Genomic DNA, 21289 nt, shown 5'->3' with positions numbered 1-21289 from the left:
AGCAGTTATGTTTAATCATGAAGACAAAAATGTATGACTAACTTTGAATACTAGTCTTAGAGATTCATGTTACTGACCATTGGTTTATGTGTAGTTACAGACTAAAATTAAGGCTTAAGTTTTAGTTATCTTACTTGAAAATAGCTTACACTGGCCTACCTTTAAATATATCTGGGCCATAGTTTTGTCTTAAGATGTACACCAGTAATGTTTTTTATAAGGTTTGTTTGTAAAAAGTACCTAAATGTTTTTACATAACTAATGGCTAGTCATGCATCAATTTAAACCTGTGGGAAACAACCCTATGAAGTTATAAAGCTTCAAATGTTGTCTTAGAATTCTTCAAATCCTAAAGGTCACTTCACACTGGTCAGACAGACTCCAACAGACGCGTCTGTTGGAGTCTGTCTGACCAGTGTGAAACCCCTGTTGGAAGTTGTTGGATCAAAGTAAATGAGACTTTAGAATGTGGTTGTCTGTTGGTGTCTGTTGGAGTTGGTACACAGCAAAATCACCAGAGTTAAAATCCTGGTGTTACGGTGTTTCAGAGTAAAGAGTTAATTTCACAGAGTGGAATTTTCAGAAATCAGCACAACTGGTGTAAAAATTACTCTCTGACTGGTGAGACTATGAGGAGTTGGACCTCATTAACACGGGTTTTGTGTTAAGTTACATCCGGGACATTTACAAGCTGTTCGCGCCTACTCGAAACTTTTCTCTCACAGACGGCATTTTAATTGACTGGATGTGCGGAGGAGACAGCATTATATTTACTGGTGAAACACAAAGTAAGTTATTTATTTAAGATTGTATTTTTGTTTAACTATGTTTTTGGCATCAAAAGCTGTTTTATCAATCAAATTTGATTAGTTAAATGTTTTTACGTGGCATCCGGGACTTTTACATGCTGTTCGCGCCTAACAAGCTAATTTTTACCTCACACACAGATTGTATTTTCTTCACTCCTGACGCAGCAGAGCGACAAGATTCTTTGTCAGTATTCAGTAAAGATAAGGAAAAACAGTAAAGATAAAAGGTACGTAGTAAATCATATTTACCAGATGTATTTATTACCTTTATTACCTAGTTGTGTAACGTTAATTGATTCACGAGCAAAGGATTAAAATCACCCACAAACTGATTTTCTAGACTTTTCTCTCACAAACCGATTTTCTAGGAGCCATGACGATTAACTTTTAACTGTTAACTTACTTGTATTAATTCTATAATTTATTCTCGAAAAACAAATATTAATAAAAAGGTTGAAATATAACAACTGTTTTGATCCGCCAATTGTTAGTTTTCGGATCAATGATTTACACGCTGTTCGAATCTAACAGACCCCATTTTGTTGTTTGTGCGGGCAGACAGGTTTGAATTCATTTACTGGAGAAACACAAAAAAGTGATTTATTTAAGACTGTATTTTTGACAACTTGTTTTAATATATTTTTTACATCAAAATATGTTGTATCGATTAAATTTGATTATCAGAACGTATTTTATATTACGGTCACGTGGCATCCGGGACTTTTACATGCTGTTCGCGCCTAACAAGCTAAATTTACCTCACACGCAGATTGTATTTCCTTCACTCCTGACGCAGCAATTCGACAAGATTCTTTGTATTTAATAGTAAAGATAAAAGGTGCGTAGTAATTTAAATCATATTTACCAGATGTATTATAACCTCACATTGTATTGCACTGTTCTGTAACGTTAATTGATTCAAAGGATTAAAATCTCCCACAAAATGATTTTCTAGACTTTTCTCTCTCAGACCGATTTTCTAGTAGCCATGACGATTAACTTGTAACTGTTAACTTACTTGTATTATTTCTATAATTTATTATCGAAACAACAAATATTAATAAAAAAGTTGAAATATAACAACTGTTTTGATCCGCCAATTGTTAGTTTTTGGATCAGTGATTTACACGCTGTTCGCATCTAACAGACCCCATTTTGTTGTGTGTGCGGGCAGACAATATTGATTTCATTTACTGGAGAAACACAAAAAAAAAATGATTTATTTAAGACTGTATTTTTGGCAACTTGTTTGATTTGTATTTTTGTCATCAAAAGCTGTTGTATCGATCAAATTTGCTTATCAGAACGTATTTAATATTATGATCACGTGGTATCCGGGATTTTTATGCTGTTCACCAAACACCAAAGATAAAGGTTTGTGGTTTATCATATTTAACATGTGTATTTATAATCTCACATTGTTTCGCAATGTATTGCTTCGCGTAAAGAGTAAATTGTTCTCACAGACCGATTTCGGGGTGCGGAGGAGTATTTTACACAGGTGGTAACGTTAATGGCGTGCATAATGTTCTAATTAAACCGACTGCAGTTAAATACTCCGGAACACGGTTGCCACGTTGTTTTAAATGTTTTAACTCGATACATTTATAAGGTATCTGTCGTGTTTGTAGGACTAATTTCTTGCGCATCTCATCTAAAGCCGTTGTTGCCTAATAATGTATTCCCTGTGCCTAAGGTAAATATTAAAGAAATACTGTATATGAAAAAATCTAAAGCCGTTGTTAACCCTGCATGTGCAGTTACCGTGTGCGCTAGAGATGGGACGACAGAAAGTCAGATTAAAGAACACATGTGCGCTGTCTGGGAAGACTGACAGCGCACATGTGTTTGCTTCAGTAAAGCCTGCTATATCTCTTTTTCTTTAATCTGACTTGCATTCTATATTTCTTTATCTCGCTGTTTTTTATGGTGTTTGCAATTACCTTCTAAGTACAGCTGTCACCACAATGTGTTCTTTTAGGTTAACGTCATGTTTGTAAAAGTGCAGTTCCAAGGCTCTAAGAAATTCATCAAGCTGAACGATGGATTCACTTTCACTGATTTTATAACTGAAGGCAAGTGATTAAAAGTTTTTAGCTCATATAAAAAGAGGTTTTGATTCTTATACTTGGAATGCTTTTTTGGTCTGCAGTGCAAAGCAGATTTGAAATGCACACTGGAGCAGACTTGCGGATATATGATGAATCCCACACCGAGATTGAACAAGACCTTTTAGGAGAGTTGCTTGAAGCAGACCCAAAATCAACGTTAATCATTGAAGACCTTAGTAAAGGTATTTTAATATTTACAATTATAAAATGAGAATCTTTATTTGTTCTTATAATTACATTTTATTTTAGTTTGTGTGTCAGAGGAAGCAGCCAGCTCCTGCACAGATACGCAGTCAATTACAAGTCCTTCATCTAGTGAACTTCATGTGCCCTCTGGAAGATGTACCAAGAAATCCAAAATGTCAGAGCAGAGTGATGAATTTGGGGCAACATCAGCTAAGGAGGTGACATAAATTGCATGTTTGCTTATGTTGGTTTCTTGTTTCATTTCCACAATTTGCAAGAATTAAAATAACACGGTTAAAATAAATGATTGTAAGAGGTGTTGAATAATGCAGCCAGAGCTATGATACATCTACAGTATTTTTAAGCTAGATTAATATTATCCTCATGTTGTGGGCTTTTTTTGATATGTCTGTAGTAGGGATGTTAACAATTAAGCGATCTTTGATTAATTGTCGGTAAGAATTAAATCAATAAAACTTAACGATTGTAGATAAAGCAAGCACGTGTGACCTGCGCAAAGCACATACACAGCTGGTGAAAAATTATACAAGTGCGAAGAAGTTAAACTTGCAAAGATCACAACGATGCTCGATGCCAAACACACGCTTGGGCTTTTTATCCTCGAGGCTGGCTGCTAAAGCAACGAAATGGCATCCGCAGTGGATCTGAGAGGGTCCGATGCCGAAAATCTAAACACAGTTAGGATACTGAAAGCAAAGACCCTCTTCAGGGAAGCCTGCAAGATTAGCATAGCAACGCTGCAATACACAGGGAAGGAGACCAGAAGCCGTTTTCAATAAACAGATTAAAATGTAAAACTTAAATTCTGGCAAGAAACTGTTAAATGTAAACTGTAACTGACTGTCGTTACACTCTGAACGCCCGCAACATATATCATTGATCATCATTACTGTTTTATCAAAACACCAACTACATTGACTCATTTTACAATCCCACTAGCATGTTATTTAGACAAAATAAAATCTTTTAATTCGCGTGAGGAAGCTGGCATTTTTACGCACACTTTTATGTCATTGGCTATATGCCACTGCTGTAATGGCTTATTGCACCATTACTGTTAAAGATTATTCGATTGATTCATCGTTAATTTAAATGATAATCGAATATGGGTAATTGTATAATTTGACATCCCTAGTCTGTAGCTGTTGGGACAGCAAAGTGTGTTGCAGAACCTTAACTGTTTAGCATAACAAGCAACATTCTCTAACTAATACAAAAAAAGTTAAACTTGGATGAGCAAACAACAAATTATGCATAAACATAAAATAGCACAGAACCTGAAATTGATAATTACCTTACAGAAAAACCACATCAATTTCACATGTGAAAAACACATGTGGATGTGTGTGTTTGGAACAGGTTTGTATGAATTCCATGTGAAACGCATGTGCATAATGTGGTGACAATTTTTTTTACATGTGATCCACTGATTTCACATGGGATTCACATTAAAATGTTCCCAAAACACACATTTCACATCTGAATTTGCACATGTGAAATCCATGTGACTATTCTGTAAGGGTTGGCCCATGCACTGACAGCAAATATTGGAGTAACTGACAGCACAATTTTTGTAGGCTAGATAACATTGTTTTAAACAACTTTCTTTTACTGTTTTTTTTACCTAGATGGTTCTTACTGCCATAAAAGAAAAATCTAAAGGAGATGACATTCTTGAAGAGTACAAGGCCACCAACACCTTGTCAAATGAGATGAGAAGAGCTCTTGTCAACATATTGGTGGGACATATGACCGAGAAACATGGGTAAGTCACATTTCCATGTTTAGGAGTATGTAATTGTTGTTCTGTTTTGTGATGTATTGTTGCGCAATATGCCCCATAGCAGGGCTCGAAATTGCAACTATTTTGGTTGCATATGTGACCGAAATTTAATCTGTGCAACCTTAAAATATATTTGGGAGCATTTGTGCGACTGCCCATTTTGTTGTGATGTGAATTAATTTAAATCAAGCTTTGATTTAAATTGAGTCGCACCACAACAAAATGGGCAGCCGCACAATTGTGTATGCTGTGTGCTGTCCCAGGTTTAGTGTTTTCTCCAACGTTGCATAACTTAATGGTGAAATTTGATTGGTTCTTGCGTTTAATGAAGACCGCAGATTGGCTAACATGAGCGTCAATCATTCCTTTTCGGCGTGCTACGTTGGTGCGCAAACAAATCACGAAAATGTGAAAAGCCAAACCGCGAGTATGATGAGAACGAGCAGACTACAGCCAATGTTACTACTGTAATTGATAGCAACGATCCGGATTCAAATGCACCTCCACCACCACCTGAAAAAGGCTTAACGTTAAACCTTTCGGAGAGATTGGCTCCGCTATGAAAATGGCTCAATGTACTGCGTTTACTGTAAATCCTGTGAAACAGAGGTTGCCCAAGTTGGTGGCGAAATCCACACATTTTATGTGGAGACCTTGCTTAAACATGGCGTAAGTGCCAAAAACACAAGAAGTGTCATGACAAATGTGTTCATTATTGATGGAGACACTGACCTGTTTGTCAAAGAGTGTTTAATAGTATATTTGTGCATCCTGCTAGGCTGGGTTTACACTTTGCGTTAACATGCGATCTCGGTGATCTGCTCACGCAGATCGGATCATCGGGATATCAGGACACGGCACGTTTACATTTGTCAACATCAAAGTGGCTTCTGTATCTGGATGTCTGTGTGTGCGCGCGTGTGTGCGCGCGCGTGTGTGTGTGTGTGTGTGTGTGTGTGTGTGTGTGATCGGATCCCGTGTGGGGAGACGCGCTGGATGAATAGCTGTCAAGAAGTAAAGTAATGTAATTTACAAACACATTATTCACAACAGTGAATAAATGTATTTGGTTAATGTTATTATGGTTTGTATGTGTTTTCAAGTAACTTAAAATTAGTGCTGTGTTCAAAATATCGATACGACGATACATCGTCATGGACGCCTGACGATGCACGCATCGATACAGCACCTTCCGTATCGATTCGGACATACTTTTGAAAGTAACGTGACGAATTGCTGTTGATCCGTGATCCATATGGAAAGGACGCATGTGTCCCGCGCAGTATGTATAGTTAAAGGTGGCGGGGTATACTTTCACTTTGCGTGTCTGTCTCGCTGGCGCACGTGTCTGCATAGTGAGCCGCGCGCGCGCATTAAAGTCAATGAGTTCAGTATGAAAGCGCAGATATCTTAGCCTATACTACTGCAAAGGGCTTTATTAGCCATGCTCTTATAAAACAGTACTAACGCATTTGAGAAGAAACACGACAAAGATTTGCATGTGAAAAGTGTACGTCTAGAGAAGAGATACAGAGCTACTTCAAACTATAACTGTCACATTAATAATCTGATTTCTATTAAATAGTATTAAGTCTGACTGCATGTTTATAGATATATTCATAGATGTAGAATAATGAGAGGCAAGAGTAAGGCACCATCTTTGTAAAACTGCTTTTAAAAAAACATAAGTTAAGTACTAACTCTGGGATTTTAAATATTTCTAATAGCTAATAAATGAATGGCAAAAACACAACTGTTACAAGTCAACACTGCTTATTCAATGTACAATAAACAAATAATAATAAAAATAATAATAATAATAATAATAATGTTACTAAATTCTGATCAAAAATGTAATTAAAAATAGTCTTGTATCGTGATGCGCATCGTATCGGGACCCTTGTATCGGGATACGTATCGTATTGGGGAATTGTTGGCGATACACAGCCCTACTTAAAATGTGTTAAATGAGAGCGAAACAGACGACTGACCAAAAAGAAGCGCAACATTCACGCAATGACCTTGATATGTCGCCATGGAAACTCAAACATTATAACGATCCATTAAATTCTGACATGAAATATTAAATCACTACATGAATACTTGGAACATATTAAACATTTACCTGAATAACTTAAAAATGCAATCAGCAGTGTTAAAATGCTCTTGTATATCGATTTATTTCAAGATACTTTCAAGCTTAGCTAGCATTGCTCCCCAATATGAATATGTGTGTCTCTCACCTGCGCTTCATGACCTAATGTCTTTTTTGTTCTGTAAGTGAGAGGAGATGATGGGGCGGGGTTTTTTGTGACCTTGACCTGTAAATGCAGATATGATGGCTGGATTGCGTTTACATTACACTGAGATCCGATCACAAAGCGTCCTCGACTACCTCTTTATCAGGGCACGCAGATCGGATAACATTCTGATCACAAACTCGTTTACACTTGTCTTTTCCATGTGTGTGTGGACAACATCCAGATACAGGTCGCATGTTAATGCCAAGTGTAAACGCAGCCCTTAAGGGACATCCGACAAACATGCTTGTAGTCGATGTTGAGTTGGGACAATGCTGATGTTATGTTTATGTTGTATTTTTTAAAACATTGCCTATTTAGTAGTTATAGGATACTTGGTAAGGCAGTTATCAATACTAATATATATATTAGCCTTCTATATTAAGGTTACTTTTGTAATGTAATAATTAATCAGTGTTTTATGTGTTTGTTAGATTTTCTATTGTAATCATGTTACCTGTAATTGTTCAATTAGTATTGCTGCTATACTAATTAAACAGCATTTGGATAATATTTTGGTTATCTATGCAGCAAAAGTAAAATGGACCAAGCTCACAAAGCGCTCACACAGCTAACTGTCAACACAGGCGTGATCACTAAACTCAAAGGAATAGTCTATTCATTTTCAATATTGAAATATGTTATTACCTTAACTAAGAAGAGTGGATACATCCCTCTATCATCTGTGTGCGTGCACGTAAGCGTTGGAGCGCGCTGTGACACTTCGATAGCATTTAGCTTAGCCCCATTCATTCAATGGTACCACTCAGAGATAAAGTTAGAAGTGACCAATCACATCAACGTTTTTCCTATTTGAGACGAGTAGTTATACGAGCAAGTTTGGTGGTACAAAATAAAACGTAGCGCTTTTCTGAGCGGATTTAATAGAGGAACTATATTGTATGGCGGAACAGCACTTTTGGGTGTACTTCAACTCGCCTGAAAAATCCGCTCCCCTTCTCCCTCTCATAATGGGAGAGGGAGGGTGTTCCTCTTTTAAATCCGCTTAGAAAAGCGCTACGTTTTATTTTGTACCACCAAACTGGGTCGTATAACTACTCGTCTTAAATAGGAAAAACGTTGATGTGTTTGGTCACTTCTAACTTTATCTCTGAGTGGTACCATTGAATGAATGGGGCTAAGCTAAATGCTATCGAAGTGTCGCAGCGCGCCCCAGCGCTTACGTGCACGCACACAGATGATAGAGGGATGTATCAACTCTTCTTAGTTAAGGTAATAACATATTTTAATATTGAAAATGAGTAGACTATTCCTTTAAGTTTTCTTTCTTGTTTAAAGCCCGGAATACACTGCAGGATTTTTGCCCTCCTATAAGATCATTAGCTTATCACACTGTGCGACATGGATCGTTTAAACTCTGGTATGACAGGCATGTAGACAGTACGATGATGACACGGAAGCTTCGGCGGCAGCGTCACACGTTAGTGCGACGTCACCAGCATGTGCTCGTGGTAAACACATACCAGCATGCAGGTCGTAGCAGCAAACACACTGTGCGGTGACCATGCCGAATTTCTGACAGTGTCAGAAAACTATCGTAGGCTATCTTTGGATGCAAGACCGGGAAAATGTCCATCTTTGAACCGCTCTCACTGTAAGACATAGGACCACTGATGAAGAGCCACGATCACAGAAATCGCAACGATTGTTTCACAATGGCAAACTTTAGTCTGGGACAGCTAATAATCGTGCAGTGTATCCCGGGCTTTAGTGAACATAAACGGCTGTATGTTGATCAACATATTGAAGCATTGAAAATTCAACATTTTCAACAATGTGTCCACCCCGCCCCTGGAAAATTTTCAGGCTCAGGTTTTCTTTTTTTTGCTTTAACCCCTGTATTCAACGCAATGAAATGTTAAAGTCCTTTCTCAGTTACCTGCCTGTTTGTGTGATAACACTGTACTTGTGGATGTGGTTTTTGAGATTACGTTTTTATATGTTACGACATTTTGTCTGTGCAACAAAACTTAAAACCTCTGTAGCACCAGTGCTAAAATTGACAGCGTTTTGCATGTACATTGATTTTATAGGAGGATTCCACCTGTACAGCAGAGAGAGCAATATGCCCTTGGAATAGTGACTTTGTTTCCGTCATTGAAAGACCCATTTTCTAAGAAGGGATATGTGAGTTGATTATTTGTATTTTTTATGAATGATTTAAAAGAAATTACCCCATATCTTATTTAGCTTCAAGTAGGGCTGGGCTTTTTTTATTAATTTGAATTGACGTTTTTATGCAATTTTATTTAAATCGGGAAATCGATTTTAAATGGACATTCTTTACAGTCAAAGTGAAACAGTGCTGACATTCTGATTACACAGCAGGGTTTTCCTTCATTGAAAATTAAATGTCAGCCACCCAGGCAAAATTTTGGAACTTCAATACCAAGTAGGCTATATTATTTTATGCGCTTTTGTTCTGTGTACGATGTGGGATAAGTAATGGAGATTGTCGTTATCCTTTGTGTGTCCCTAAGCTCTATTCGTCAAAAAGCAGGGATGTTAACAATTAATTGATTCAAGATCATGCACTTGTGTGCGGTGCCTGCGCAAAACGCATACGGCTGGAGGGAAAAATGAAGCGTGCAGAAGTTAAACTAGCCATGATCACCTCGATGCCAAGCACACATATGTGCTTTTTAACCTCATGCGAGACGAGGCTGTTTTAACCTCATGCGAGACGAGGCTGGCTGCCTATATATATATATATATATATATATATATATATATATATATATATATATATATATGCGCCACAATTCTCAATATAATATTGAACCGTTCTGTGCGCGCATGTGAATTGCGGTTTTTCGGTTTATCCATCCAAATCTGTCAGTTTTATATTTATTGACAAAATTATTGATTCAAAATTGAATCAAATTTTAAACAAATCATAGGAGAATGTTATGAATGGTTAAAAGAGAAATAATAGTTGAGTTTCGTTTAACATGTTACTTAACAAGGCCTAATTTCTGCATAGATATTTAATAAAAGTTATTTGAATTTATTTTATATTTATACTATGTTGATAACACTCTTTAGTGCACTTGAATTAGAACTTCAGTTTTTTTTAACCAGATGAACTTTTTTTTTAACCACCTTGTGAAAAGAATGTTAGTGGAATGAGAAAGTAACTGCAGTATTGTTTGAATTTATGTATTAAGTTAACTAGTGAAAAAATAGAAAATCAGCGTTGTAAATCGGTCAAATGTTCTGAAAAAAATCTAGATTTTAAAATCGACATGAAATGGAATTAACAAGTGTCTTATTTACCCCGTGGTGATGTATATTCGAGTGAAACCGGAGAACTGGTTGGATCTGATTGGATGATTTAAAGTTGGGTCGTGTTGCTAATTGCTGCAATCTTCTCCCGGACCCCGCCCACTTGCCATACCATATGACCAGAAGTAAAGAGAGATCATTTTGAGGAGGGGAGGAGATTTGCGGTTTTGATTAAAGATTATGAGGGCACATGAATTTTTAATAAAATAATGAAGCTCACAGATCATTTGTAAAAAATACCACAATATTCCAAAACAAATGAAAGTTTTTCATTTTTATTTCATTGAGACTTTAATTTTTTGCCATATCTCCCAGCCCTATCTTTATGACATTCTACGTATATATGCATTCTTTTCCTTAGCCAAACATGGTCAGAGTTATATAAAATAATATAATTACTGAAGTCAAATTATTATTTACTTTGCAGTCTCCCACTAACTTATACTTTAACCAAAATAAAAATAAACCTGAAACATTCACTCATTTCACCTACTCTGATTTTTGACAATCTTATTTTTATACATATAGGAGCACTTCTACGATGCTGCAAGTGGGAGTGGATATCTTGCTTGGCGTCTAAAGACTGTCCTTAGAAACACTCGTCGCACTGAAAAAACTGAGCCTACATCTCTACAAGGTGGTCCAAAGGTCAAGAGCGCTATTAGCTTAGAACAACAACTTGATGGCGATGCTGCTTTGGAGGCCATTTCGCTTCTCGCTCATACAGGAGTTGAATCAACTATTTTTGAGAAGATGAGACAGACATTTCGTCATCGCCAGGAACTTGTTCAAAATGCAGATACAGCAACAGATGTTTTAAAAACCTTCCCAAGGTTTTTAGATACCAAAGGATTGGTAAGTAAATTTAAATTGAGTAACCGTTGCTTTAATGCAGGGGTATCTAAAGTATGTCCCGGAGGGCCGGTGTCCTGCAGAGTTTAGGTCCAACTTGACTTGACAAACCTGTCTAGAAGTTTGTAGTCTGCCTAGTGACACCTTAATTAAGTGCTTCAGGTTTGTTGTTTAGGGTTGAAGCTAAACTTTGCTGGACATTGGCCTTCCAGGACCGACTTTGGACATCCCTGCTTTAATGTATGGGTGTCTAATTCTAATGACTATTCTTTAAGGTGAATCAAGATTTTGAACTTCTCTTCAATTTGGACACATCTTCAAAGTTAATGGAAAAGTGGGACAGAACCTTAAAGCCAAAAATTATCCAGGAAGCGAAAAACTTGACTCAGACCCCTGCTGTTCAGCGTTTTCTTTTGTCAGCTGAGAAATCCTCAGAAAAAGCCAATTCAGGTGTGCTAAAATGGTTTATTTTAAATAAGTTTCAAATTATTGTCATAATCATTTCACATAATATGGATTATAGGTTTTTTCTTTTTTCTTTTACCACAGCCTGGGACAGTGATTTGTCTACGCTGCTGCTGCTTGTTCACCTTCTTCCACCATCTGCTGGGCGGAAGATGGCTGCAAAAATAAGTGCCACCAATGCAGCTGACAAACTTGTTCTGTTTCATAAGGTATTAAACATATTTTTTCTTATGTACCTTCTAGGGATGCACCGATAGGATTTTTGGGCCGATACGGATTTAAACAGACAACTTCTGGCCGATACAGATATAAAACACTTGTATACAATACTATACAGTTGGTCTATTAGCTAGTTTATTTCTGCATCAAAATATTTTTACTGAACATGGATTTTATCTAATTAACATTCAACTGACCAACATATTAAGAGAGGCACAAATTAAGCTAAAACAAATATAAAAAGACAGCATGACAACCTTCAAAGGTGGTTTTTGCTATTCAGCATTTATTTTATTAACAACATTAACACATTTTTTACATATAATGGATTTCTTTATGCATTTAATTAATAAACAATCAGTATCGGCCTTTCTCGTGCTATTGCCGATATGCCGATGGTTTCAAATTCATCAAAAATCGGCCGATAAATATCGGCGGCCGATACATCGCTGCATCACTGGTACCTTCTTATGTTTCTTTCTATTATTCTACTCTATTGTACTATATTATTAAATGTAACAATAATTTAAATGTGAGTCGAGGAAGTTATCTGTGCCACCCTGGTGGATAAATTAGTGTCTTTTATATTGAAACAATAGTTAGATACAGGACCAGTTTTGAAGGGGTAACACTTTATTTCGATAGTCCACTTTAGACATTTTACTAATTATAAGTAACTTTGCAACTACTAATCAACTACCAATCTTTAGAGTATTAGTAAATGGTCTGCGTAATATCTGTTAACACTTTATTGTGATGATCCCTCAACAGACATTCAACTGTCTAAGTATCTTTGCAGGTGCATGTCAACTTATTTCACTAACCCTAACCTCTTCCCTAACCCTTACAGTCTACTTATATTCTAATGACAGTTAGTTCACATATAGTTGCAAATGAGTAAAAGTTAGTTGCCATGTAGTTGCAAAGTTATTTGTAGCTGGTAATCTTTTTTCCCAGATAAAAATAGCACAGATGGTCACATTCCTTAGTTACATTATTTGCAGTAGTGTTGCCCCAATGTGAGGTCGTCCTATCGTCAGCCTGTGAGATTGCCGATACACAATAGTATTGGTAAGGCTGGGCAATAGTTTATTTATTTATTTGTTAATTTTTACTAATTTATGGCAAACCACTTGATTGGTGGACAAAAAAAGAAGCTGATTTACTCTTAAGAGCAACACTGTCATGACCGCAACCTTCTTAAAACTGATGACATTAATCCTTGTCATTAAAGCCCAGACACTCTGGGTCAAAGATGCGTATTACAAGTTCAGGTGCATGATGGAATCCATGCCGCATGCGTTACAAGATCTCTCATGTATCGTCTTTCGGCACAACCCCAATTTGCAATAGTTAGTTTTATTATTTTTTTATAGAGTAGTGGTTCCCAACTCTAGTCCTCGGGGCCCCCCTCCCACAATGTTTTAGATTTCTTTTTATCAGTTTTCTATTATCATAACAAGGTCAACTCATCACCTTGCAAATTTTGATTAAGACTGTTTGTTTTTCCTTTGTAGTCATGTTGCAGCATTGATGAGCATCTAGGGAAAGTTCAAAGTCACCAACCATATCTTCTAGCTGTGGGGAGGAGTCAAGACGAGATTGACAACTACTACATTGCTCTGGATAGTAAACTTATACCATGTCAAACAGCTAGTTCTCTGGGTGCTTTGGATGAGCTCTTCAAAGTGCACTATGTTTTTAACATTTCCTATGACAATGCTCTCGACAACTTCTACACATTTCTGCAGACCACTGTCTATAACATAGATGTTGGGAAAACAAAAGAGTCTCCACGAGTGAAAGAGCTGCGAGCCAAATTCCTGAATAACACCTAAACTGAAATTTAAGAGAGAATGCTGCTGTGTTTTAGATGTGAAGAATTGCATACAGATACTCCTTCACTGATTTCACATTTAAGGTTTCAACATGGATTCTATCCCACCTCTAAGTGTAGACTTGTTTGTGCTCAACACGGTTGCCGAAAGCAGTTTTCAACGTACTCTGGTTTTAGGAAACATCTGGACAATATTCATGTTCCTCGTTCAGTTTTTGCAAACGTTCCTCATGCTGATTGTTTAAGTCAGTCAGATGCAGTTCAGACTGGACCATCAGATGAAGAATCTCTTCCAGAAGCTATTTGTTTTGAAAGTAGGCCAGTTCCTTCTAAAAAGGATGTGAAGGACATGTGTGCCTCAATTGTTGCAAAACTACAGGGAAGTGGTGCTTCTAATACATCAGTTTCATCAATTATATGTGACCTGGAAGAGTTTACCACAGAGTTACAATCATTAATGAAGCAAAATTTTGTTACAGAAGACTCCTCTGAAATGTCAGCACAGTGTTTTGAAAATCCATTTACCAGTTTTAATTCTGATGCTAAATGAGCAAAGTTCTTCAGTGAAAGGTGGGGAATTGTTGAACCGTTGGAAATAGTTCTTGGTGTTCGGTATGACAGTAGACGAAACAAAAGAACTGGGACCTATGACCAGGTACCGGTTAAAGAGACTTTTGTTTACATCCCTATTTTGGATACCTTAAAGTTTATGTTTCGTAACACAGATATTTGTAAGCATTTTGAAACGGAGTTTCAAACCACTCCTGATGTATATAAAGATTTTAGTGATGGCAGTTACTGCAAGGGCCATCCATTGTTTTCACAACACAATTCTTTGAAAATCCAATTATATTATGATGATTTTGAGACAAGCAATCCACTGGGGTCAAAGCATGGAATTCACAAGATAGGTTGTTTATATTTTGTCCTCAGAAATCTTCCACCAAAGTTCAACTCTGCTGTTCTAAACATACACTTAGTTTCTCTCTTTCACTCCCAAGATGTTAAAAAGTATGGATTTGATGCAATTTTAGCACCTTTGATCAATGATGTTAAGATACTTGAAGTTGAGGGGATTGATTTGCCCATTTCATCTGAAAAGGTTTACGGTTCAATTTGTCAGATTTCTGGAGATAATTTGGGTATGAATGCTATTCTTGGTTTTACAGAGTCTTTTAACAGTAATTACTATTGTCGCTTATGTTTAACCGAGAAGTCTGATGCCCAAGATGTTTACAGTGAGGATGACCCAAGGTTGTTGTTTCGTGATGAAGTCAGCTTTCAAATGCACTGCAGGGATATTCAGTCAGATCCACAGTTGAACTCAGTATATGGAGTTAAAAGGAACTGCTCTTTGAACACTTTACACTATTTCCACGTGTGTAGCAATTACTCTTTTGATATAATGCACGATATATTGGAGGGTGTTGCTCAGTATGAGATGAAACTTTTATTTGGATACCTGACTGAAAACTTGATCTCAAAAAATGATCTCCTTTTGAGGATTTATTCGTTTGACTTTGGATACACAGAGCGCAAAAATCGACCAACAAATGTCAGTTTGGAGCATGGTGGAAATTCTATTGGATTGAATTCAATTCAGACATTGTGTTTGGTGAGAAACACACCATTAATTTTTGGTGACCTTGTGCCTCCCGGAAATCCAAACTGGAACTTGTTGCTCATTTTACTGCAAATTATAAACATTGTTTTTTCACCTGTTGTTACCTATGGCATGACTGTTTTTTTTGAAGCATTTGATCTCTGAGCATCATCAACTTTTTAAATCTGTGTACCCTCACAAAAAATTGATACCCAAGCATCATTTTATGGTGCATTATCCTTCATGCATAAGGAAAATAGGACCTCTGTTGCACTTCTGGAGTATGAGGTTTGAGGCCAAGCACAAACTTTTCAAAAATATGCTGAAAAGTTTTAAGAACATCACAAAGTCCCTTGCACGGAAACATCAAATGGCAATAGGAAGTCACTGGGAAACACTGAGTTTACAGCGAAAAGAGTTTGGACCAATGAACTTTTTCTCTCTTAATGACTGTGAAAATGGTGAAGATTTAGCCAGAGCTTTACAAGTCACAGTGCAGGCTGACATTTACTCTACCCGTTGGGTAAAACTTGATGGCACTGAATATAGACCTGGTCTGGTTATATGCACTAATATAAAAAATGAACTTCCATTTTTTAGTAAAATAACAAACATTCTTGTGTTGGGTGAAAAAGTGTATTTTTTGGTTGACAAACTTGTTACAGAGTTGTTCAGTGAGCATTATAATGCATTCAGAGTGGTTGATGGTAATGAATTTGATGCAGTTGTTCCAGCTGATGATCTTAAGCATTACAAACCCTATGACCTTCAAAGTGCATATGGACCAGATGTGAATGTGTATGTTGTGCCTTTACAGAGTTTTGTAATGTTAGAAGATTGAACAATTTTTTTGCACTCTTGGTTTTAAAAAAGTGCATATTTTTTCATTTTATTAATTATACTGTTTTTATAGGCAGTGTTTAAACTATTGTAAGACTAAAAAACATTGTTCCACTTGATGTTTATTTCTTGAAACCATTGAGTACATATGTACATTTGGTCCGGTTTTTAGGCAGTGTAAGTTCGAAACCATTGTAAGACTAGAACACCTTGTTCTACTTGATGCATTTCTATTTTACTGTTTTATAGGCAGTGTATGTTTTGACAATGTATTTGCCTTTTTAATGTTTAAACTAAATTAAATGAGTTTTCAATTACAACTTTTATCTGAACTATTTGTTTGTTAGATTGAAATTAAGCTAATTTAAATCTAGGGTAGTGTTGTTTTATTCTCTAAGGAGTTAGATTAAATTTTTTGAGATATTTTGATTAACTCCCGTAAGAGTGAAATATTGACCTCGCAGTCAGTGTTAATTCATTAACACTTTTAAAAGTGTTAATATTACTATGGCCAGTGTGGATTATATATACACCAAAAAAGTGTTAAAATGACTCTCATAGAGTTAAATTAACACTGGTGATTTTACACCCGTTGGAGTTAAATATTGAACTCGCAGTCAGTGTTAATTCATTAACACTTTTAAAATTGTTAATATTACTATGGCCAGTGTGGATTATATATACACCAAAAAAGTGTTAAAAATAACTCTCACAGAGTTAAATTAACACTGGTGATTTTGCTGTGTAGTTGTCTGACCAGTGTGAACTGGCCTTAAAGGTATGAAAAAGATTGCTGTAAATATGTGGATCCTTAAAGAACAATAATAGGCCAACATTAGAAATAATAACTAATAATCACACATAAAGAGAATAAATATTTGGTTATCAGTAGCTTTAGTATTCTAATCTATTTTCCATAACATAAACACGTCATGCTGTGTCTTATAAAGTTTTCAATAATTGTTTATAGAATTATTGCAATGAAATTGTAATGTTATGATACACTTGGTTATTTTAAATATAAATGTTTACTGAAAACTTACTCTAGCACAGCACGTGTGTGAACACAAGGCAAGGCAAGGCAAGGCAAGTTTATTTGTATAGCACATTTCATACACAGAGGTCATTCAAAGTGCTTTACATAGAAATGAGAAAACAATATATAAAAGAGAAAAAAGAAAATTTAAAAATAATAGATACACAATAAAATCACAATAAAAAAAGATACATGAGAATTTTGAATAACAATTAAAGAAAATGAATGTGATTTTAATAAAAACAGTTTAAAATGTTAAACAGAATAAAACAGGAGTAATAGTGGCTTGAGTTAAAGGTGCAGTCAGTGTAAAGCAGCACAGTGCTCATTCAGTAAATGCAGAGTTAAACAGATGTGTTTTTAATCTAGATTTAAAAGTTAGTATTCTAATCTATTTTCTATTTACAAATAAGTGCTTAATAGCAAATCTGACTGACATTTGCTTAATGACATCATATTTGTTATTAACTCCATTTGATATAAACAACACATCTGGATCAGTTATGTATGGACATAGCCAGTTGTTAAATATAAAAAATGTACAGCTTTAGTACTATTTTTAGGCCTACTATAATATGACAGAGGCTGTCATCTGAAAAACTTGTATGTTTGCACATCATATCTATGTCAAAGAATATATATGTTCTATAAGAACAATTACTTTTGTTTAAAAAAATAGTCTAAAAGATTTAAACAAGCAACCATTTAGTAAGACCTAGATCTCTATGAATTAAAATGACTGTTTCAGATGAGAGAAACATACAAAATGTGCAGAGCATGTTTGTGTATATGTTCCTTTTGTCCATAAAGATATATTCGGTTTAATAACTTGCATACCTCACTTTATTTACCTAATGAAAACAGAAAGCCTTCATGGTACTCGATTAAAGGACATGAACATGAATCTGCTAAATGAAATGATATTTGTTATTGACACGATTTAATAACACCATCCACCATTCAGATAACGTATCTGGTTTTGTTTTATTAAATTGTTTCAGTTCTTACACTCAACAACAGTAAAGCCAGTGCAGTACAATTTTCTCTACACTGTATAATACAAATACAAAAACAACTTTGCAGAAGTATAGCTATCACACAGTCATTTTGAAAACGGCCCTGACGAACGGCCCCTAAAGCTTATGACAAAGCATACAAGTATTATTGAGATCTGGCAATATACTCAAATTCCTTATTGTGGTTTTTAGGTGCAATTTTCCGTTATGTCCACTAGATGGCTGTAGAGGATCAATCACTGGCTGACATTTGCACTCACAGAAAACCCAGAAGATGATTACTCTTTAACTAAGTCTACTATTAATAGAACTCTGTACACATTTAAAGGTGCAGTGTGTAATTTTTAGAAGGATCTCTTGACGAAAATGCAAAATTATATACAAAACTATATTATCAGGGGTGTATAAAGACCTTTCATAATGAACCAGTATGTGTTTATTACCTTAGAACGAGACCTTTTTATCTACATACACTGAGGGTCCCCTTACATAGAAGTCACCATTTTGTGCCGCCATTTTTCTACAGAAGCCCTTAACGGACAAATTTTTTTACTAAGTTGTTTCCGACGATGACATGTTTGTCTGGTGGCGGCTACTGTAGCTTCTCTATGTGTTTCAAAAGCGAGGGGTGAGCAGTGGACTAAGCCATTGGTTGCAATTCGTGACCTCACCACTAGGTGCCGCTAAAATGTACACACTGCACCTTTAACTTCATGATTTTACTGTTATAATATTAAAATCACATTTAGTGAAAGACTACCACTTCAATTGTTCTGAGTTATCAGTTTTAACACTCATGTCATTTTATGATAGCTGTGAAACGTGAACATAATTTTGGAGGCACTTACACGACATTTGCAGTAAGAATTATATATTTTTTGTTTTTTATAAAAAAAAACTACATACCAAATGAGTGTATAACCATGTCAATATTAAGTCTTGTTCTTTAACAGTCTTGTTTCTCCTTTCTCAGGTAAACGTGTGTGTGTACAATATACAATGCAGAATATCTATATGGCCATGTCCTTAAACGTCTTGTGATCTAAATGGCTTGAACCCCGATAATCGCTGCTAGCAGCTATATTTAGTTATTATTATTCTGCCGTAAAACGGAACGTGCAGACCAAACCGTAAGGCCTAGAGACTTGAAACTTGGCCAAATGGTAGGACCCAATTTGGGGAGAGGTTGATAGAGTATCAACCCGATTGGCCCATAGGTGGCGCTATAGCGATAACAAACGCATTGATGGTCATAACTTCCACAAATCTTATCCAAATGTCAAGTGTCTTATATCCCTGGATTCCTTGCGTCAAGGCGAACAAAACGTATATCTCCGATTTCATTTCCGTCATGAAAATTTTTTCGCTATTTTCGATTTTGTCAAAAAAAATAAAAACGAACTCGTCCTAGGTTTTTCGTCCGATCGGAACCGTTCCAGTGCCGTAATATTCCTTGGAGTGTGAATATCAAAAGTTATCAAAAAAAAGTTGAACTTTCGACTCGCCGTCGTCAAGCCACGCCCAAACGCCCCCAATGAGCGGAGCCTCTTGATCTTAAACGGCTATAACTTAGGAAGGGAAGGAGGTATCGACACCAAATTTGGTACACATATACAGGGGACTATTCTGAGGTCAGGTGCAAAAAATTGCGCCGCTTGACCACTAGTTGTCACTATAACACCACCTCAACTTTGAAGGGCTGTAACTACGGAAATATGGGACCGATCAACTTGACATTTGACAGGTGTGCTCCTGGTCTGGGGTACTATCTATGTTTAAAAGGAATTTTGCGTAACTCAAAAAAACATGGCCGCCATCGGCCAATCAAGAAAAAGCAGCTATTAGACAGGGTTAACGGAGGCCGATCGAAATGAAACGCGGTGGGCCTGTTTGTCTCTTGGCCATGAAGGTCTGTGCAGAGTAAGAAAAAATTCGGACTCCGGAGGGCGCTATCACGTTTTTTCAGTGTTTAAGTGATTGTGTATTATGCAGTGTTTCAGATATCAACAAGATCCTCATATCATTTAATAGAGGTACTTAAAATGAACAACTTTTCCTCAAGCAGCACTTGTCTCAGTCGAATCGTTTGTTAGATATTCATCATTTTCTTTGAAACCTACTTTTGCGAACTAGTCCTAGGTTTTTTGACCGATCTGAACCGATCCAGTGCTGGAATAGTCCTTAGACACTGATTATCAATAACTATCAAAAAAAGTTGAACTTTGCACTCATTGTCGCAACACCACGGTCAAAAGTATGAAGAGGCGGTGCCACAAATACTACAATGGCTATCATTTATGATAGGAATGAGATATCAACACGAAACTTGGTACACATATGTATAGACCCAGGCCAAGGTCACATGCAAAAAATTGCAGAGATTGTCCACTAGGTGGCGCTATAACCTAAGAAAAAATAACGATAACTATAGCATATGTATACAACACATAAATATTTGTCTGACCTACTTTTTATTTTGCACATAACATCTGCTTTCAGATTCTTATAAGGGTCTTTTAGGATAATTACATATCTTAGAAAACATGACGACCAACAGCCAGCCAGCATTAACCATGTACGAGTCCAGCGTAATGGTGTGCCATTACAACTAAACTGATGGGCCTGTTTGTCTTATGTTCTCAAGTGTCTTTGATGATTTTTGGCTCATCATTCCGGAAATATTTGCATCTAGAACAACGGGAGTTACGTTAACTGTGCCCTAGATCAATGGTTCTCAAAATTATTCCTGGAGGCCCACTGCTCTGCACATATACGAAAGTCTTCTATTTTAAACAAATCTACTTTAATCATCAGTAGAGATTTGTATGAACTGAACTGATTGTGTCAGATGAGAGAAACATACAAAATGTTCCGAGCATTGGGTCTTGAGAAACCAATGCGGTTC

General features: G+C 36.3%; 1 protein-coding gene across 1 annotated transcript; it reads left to right on the top strand.

Moving 5' to 3' along the window:
- The first annotated feature begins 2967 nt into the window (after positions 1–2967).
- Positions 2968–15458, top strand: LOC135751907 (uncharacterized). Its single transcript, XM_065270194.2, has 8 exons — positions 2968–3102; positions 3170–3324; positions 4756–4892; positions 9265–9358; positions 11045–11371; positions 11644–11818; positions 11918–12042; positions 13570–15458. Exons 1-8 carry the CDS (start codon positions 2979–2981, stop codon positions 13888–13890), a joined length of 1458 nt encoding a protein of 485 aa, XP_065126266.2. The 5' UTR covers positions 2968–2978; the 3' UTR covers positions 13891–15458.
- Positions 15459–21289: the final 5831 nt, after the last annotated feature.

Source organism: Paramisgurnus dabryanus, chromosome 7 (genome assembly GCF_030506205.2).
Source record: "Paramisgurnus dabryanus chromosome 7, PD_genome_1.1, whole genome shotgun sequence".
Classification (NCBI taxonomy): Eukaryota; Metazoa; Chordata; class Actinopteri; order Cypriniformes; family Cobitidae; genus Paramisgurnus; species Paramisgurnus dabryanus.
Note: the sequence above shows the minus strand (reverse complement) of the source record. Positions and strands in the feature narration are given on the sequence as shown.

Coding starts and splice junctions, on each gene's coding strand:
- LOC135751907 (XM_065270194.2), top strand. CDS start 2,979: ATGCACACTGGAGCAGACTTGCGGATATATGATGAATCCCACACCGAG. Junction 11,372..11,643: donor TTTTAGATACCAAAGGATTG/GTAAGTAAATTT, acceptor CTATTCTTTAAG/GTGAATCAAGATTTTGAACT. Junction 11,819..11,917: donor CTCAGAAAAAGCCAATTCAG/GTGTGCTAAAAT, acceptor CTTTTACCACAG/CCTGGGACAGTGATTTGTCT.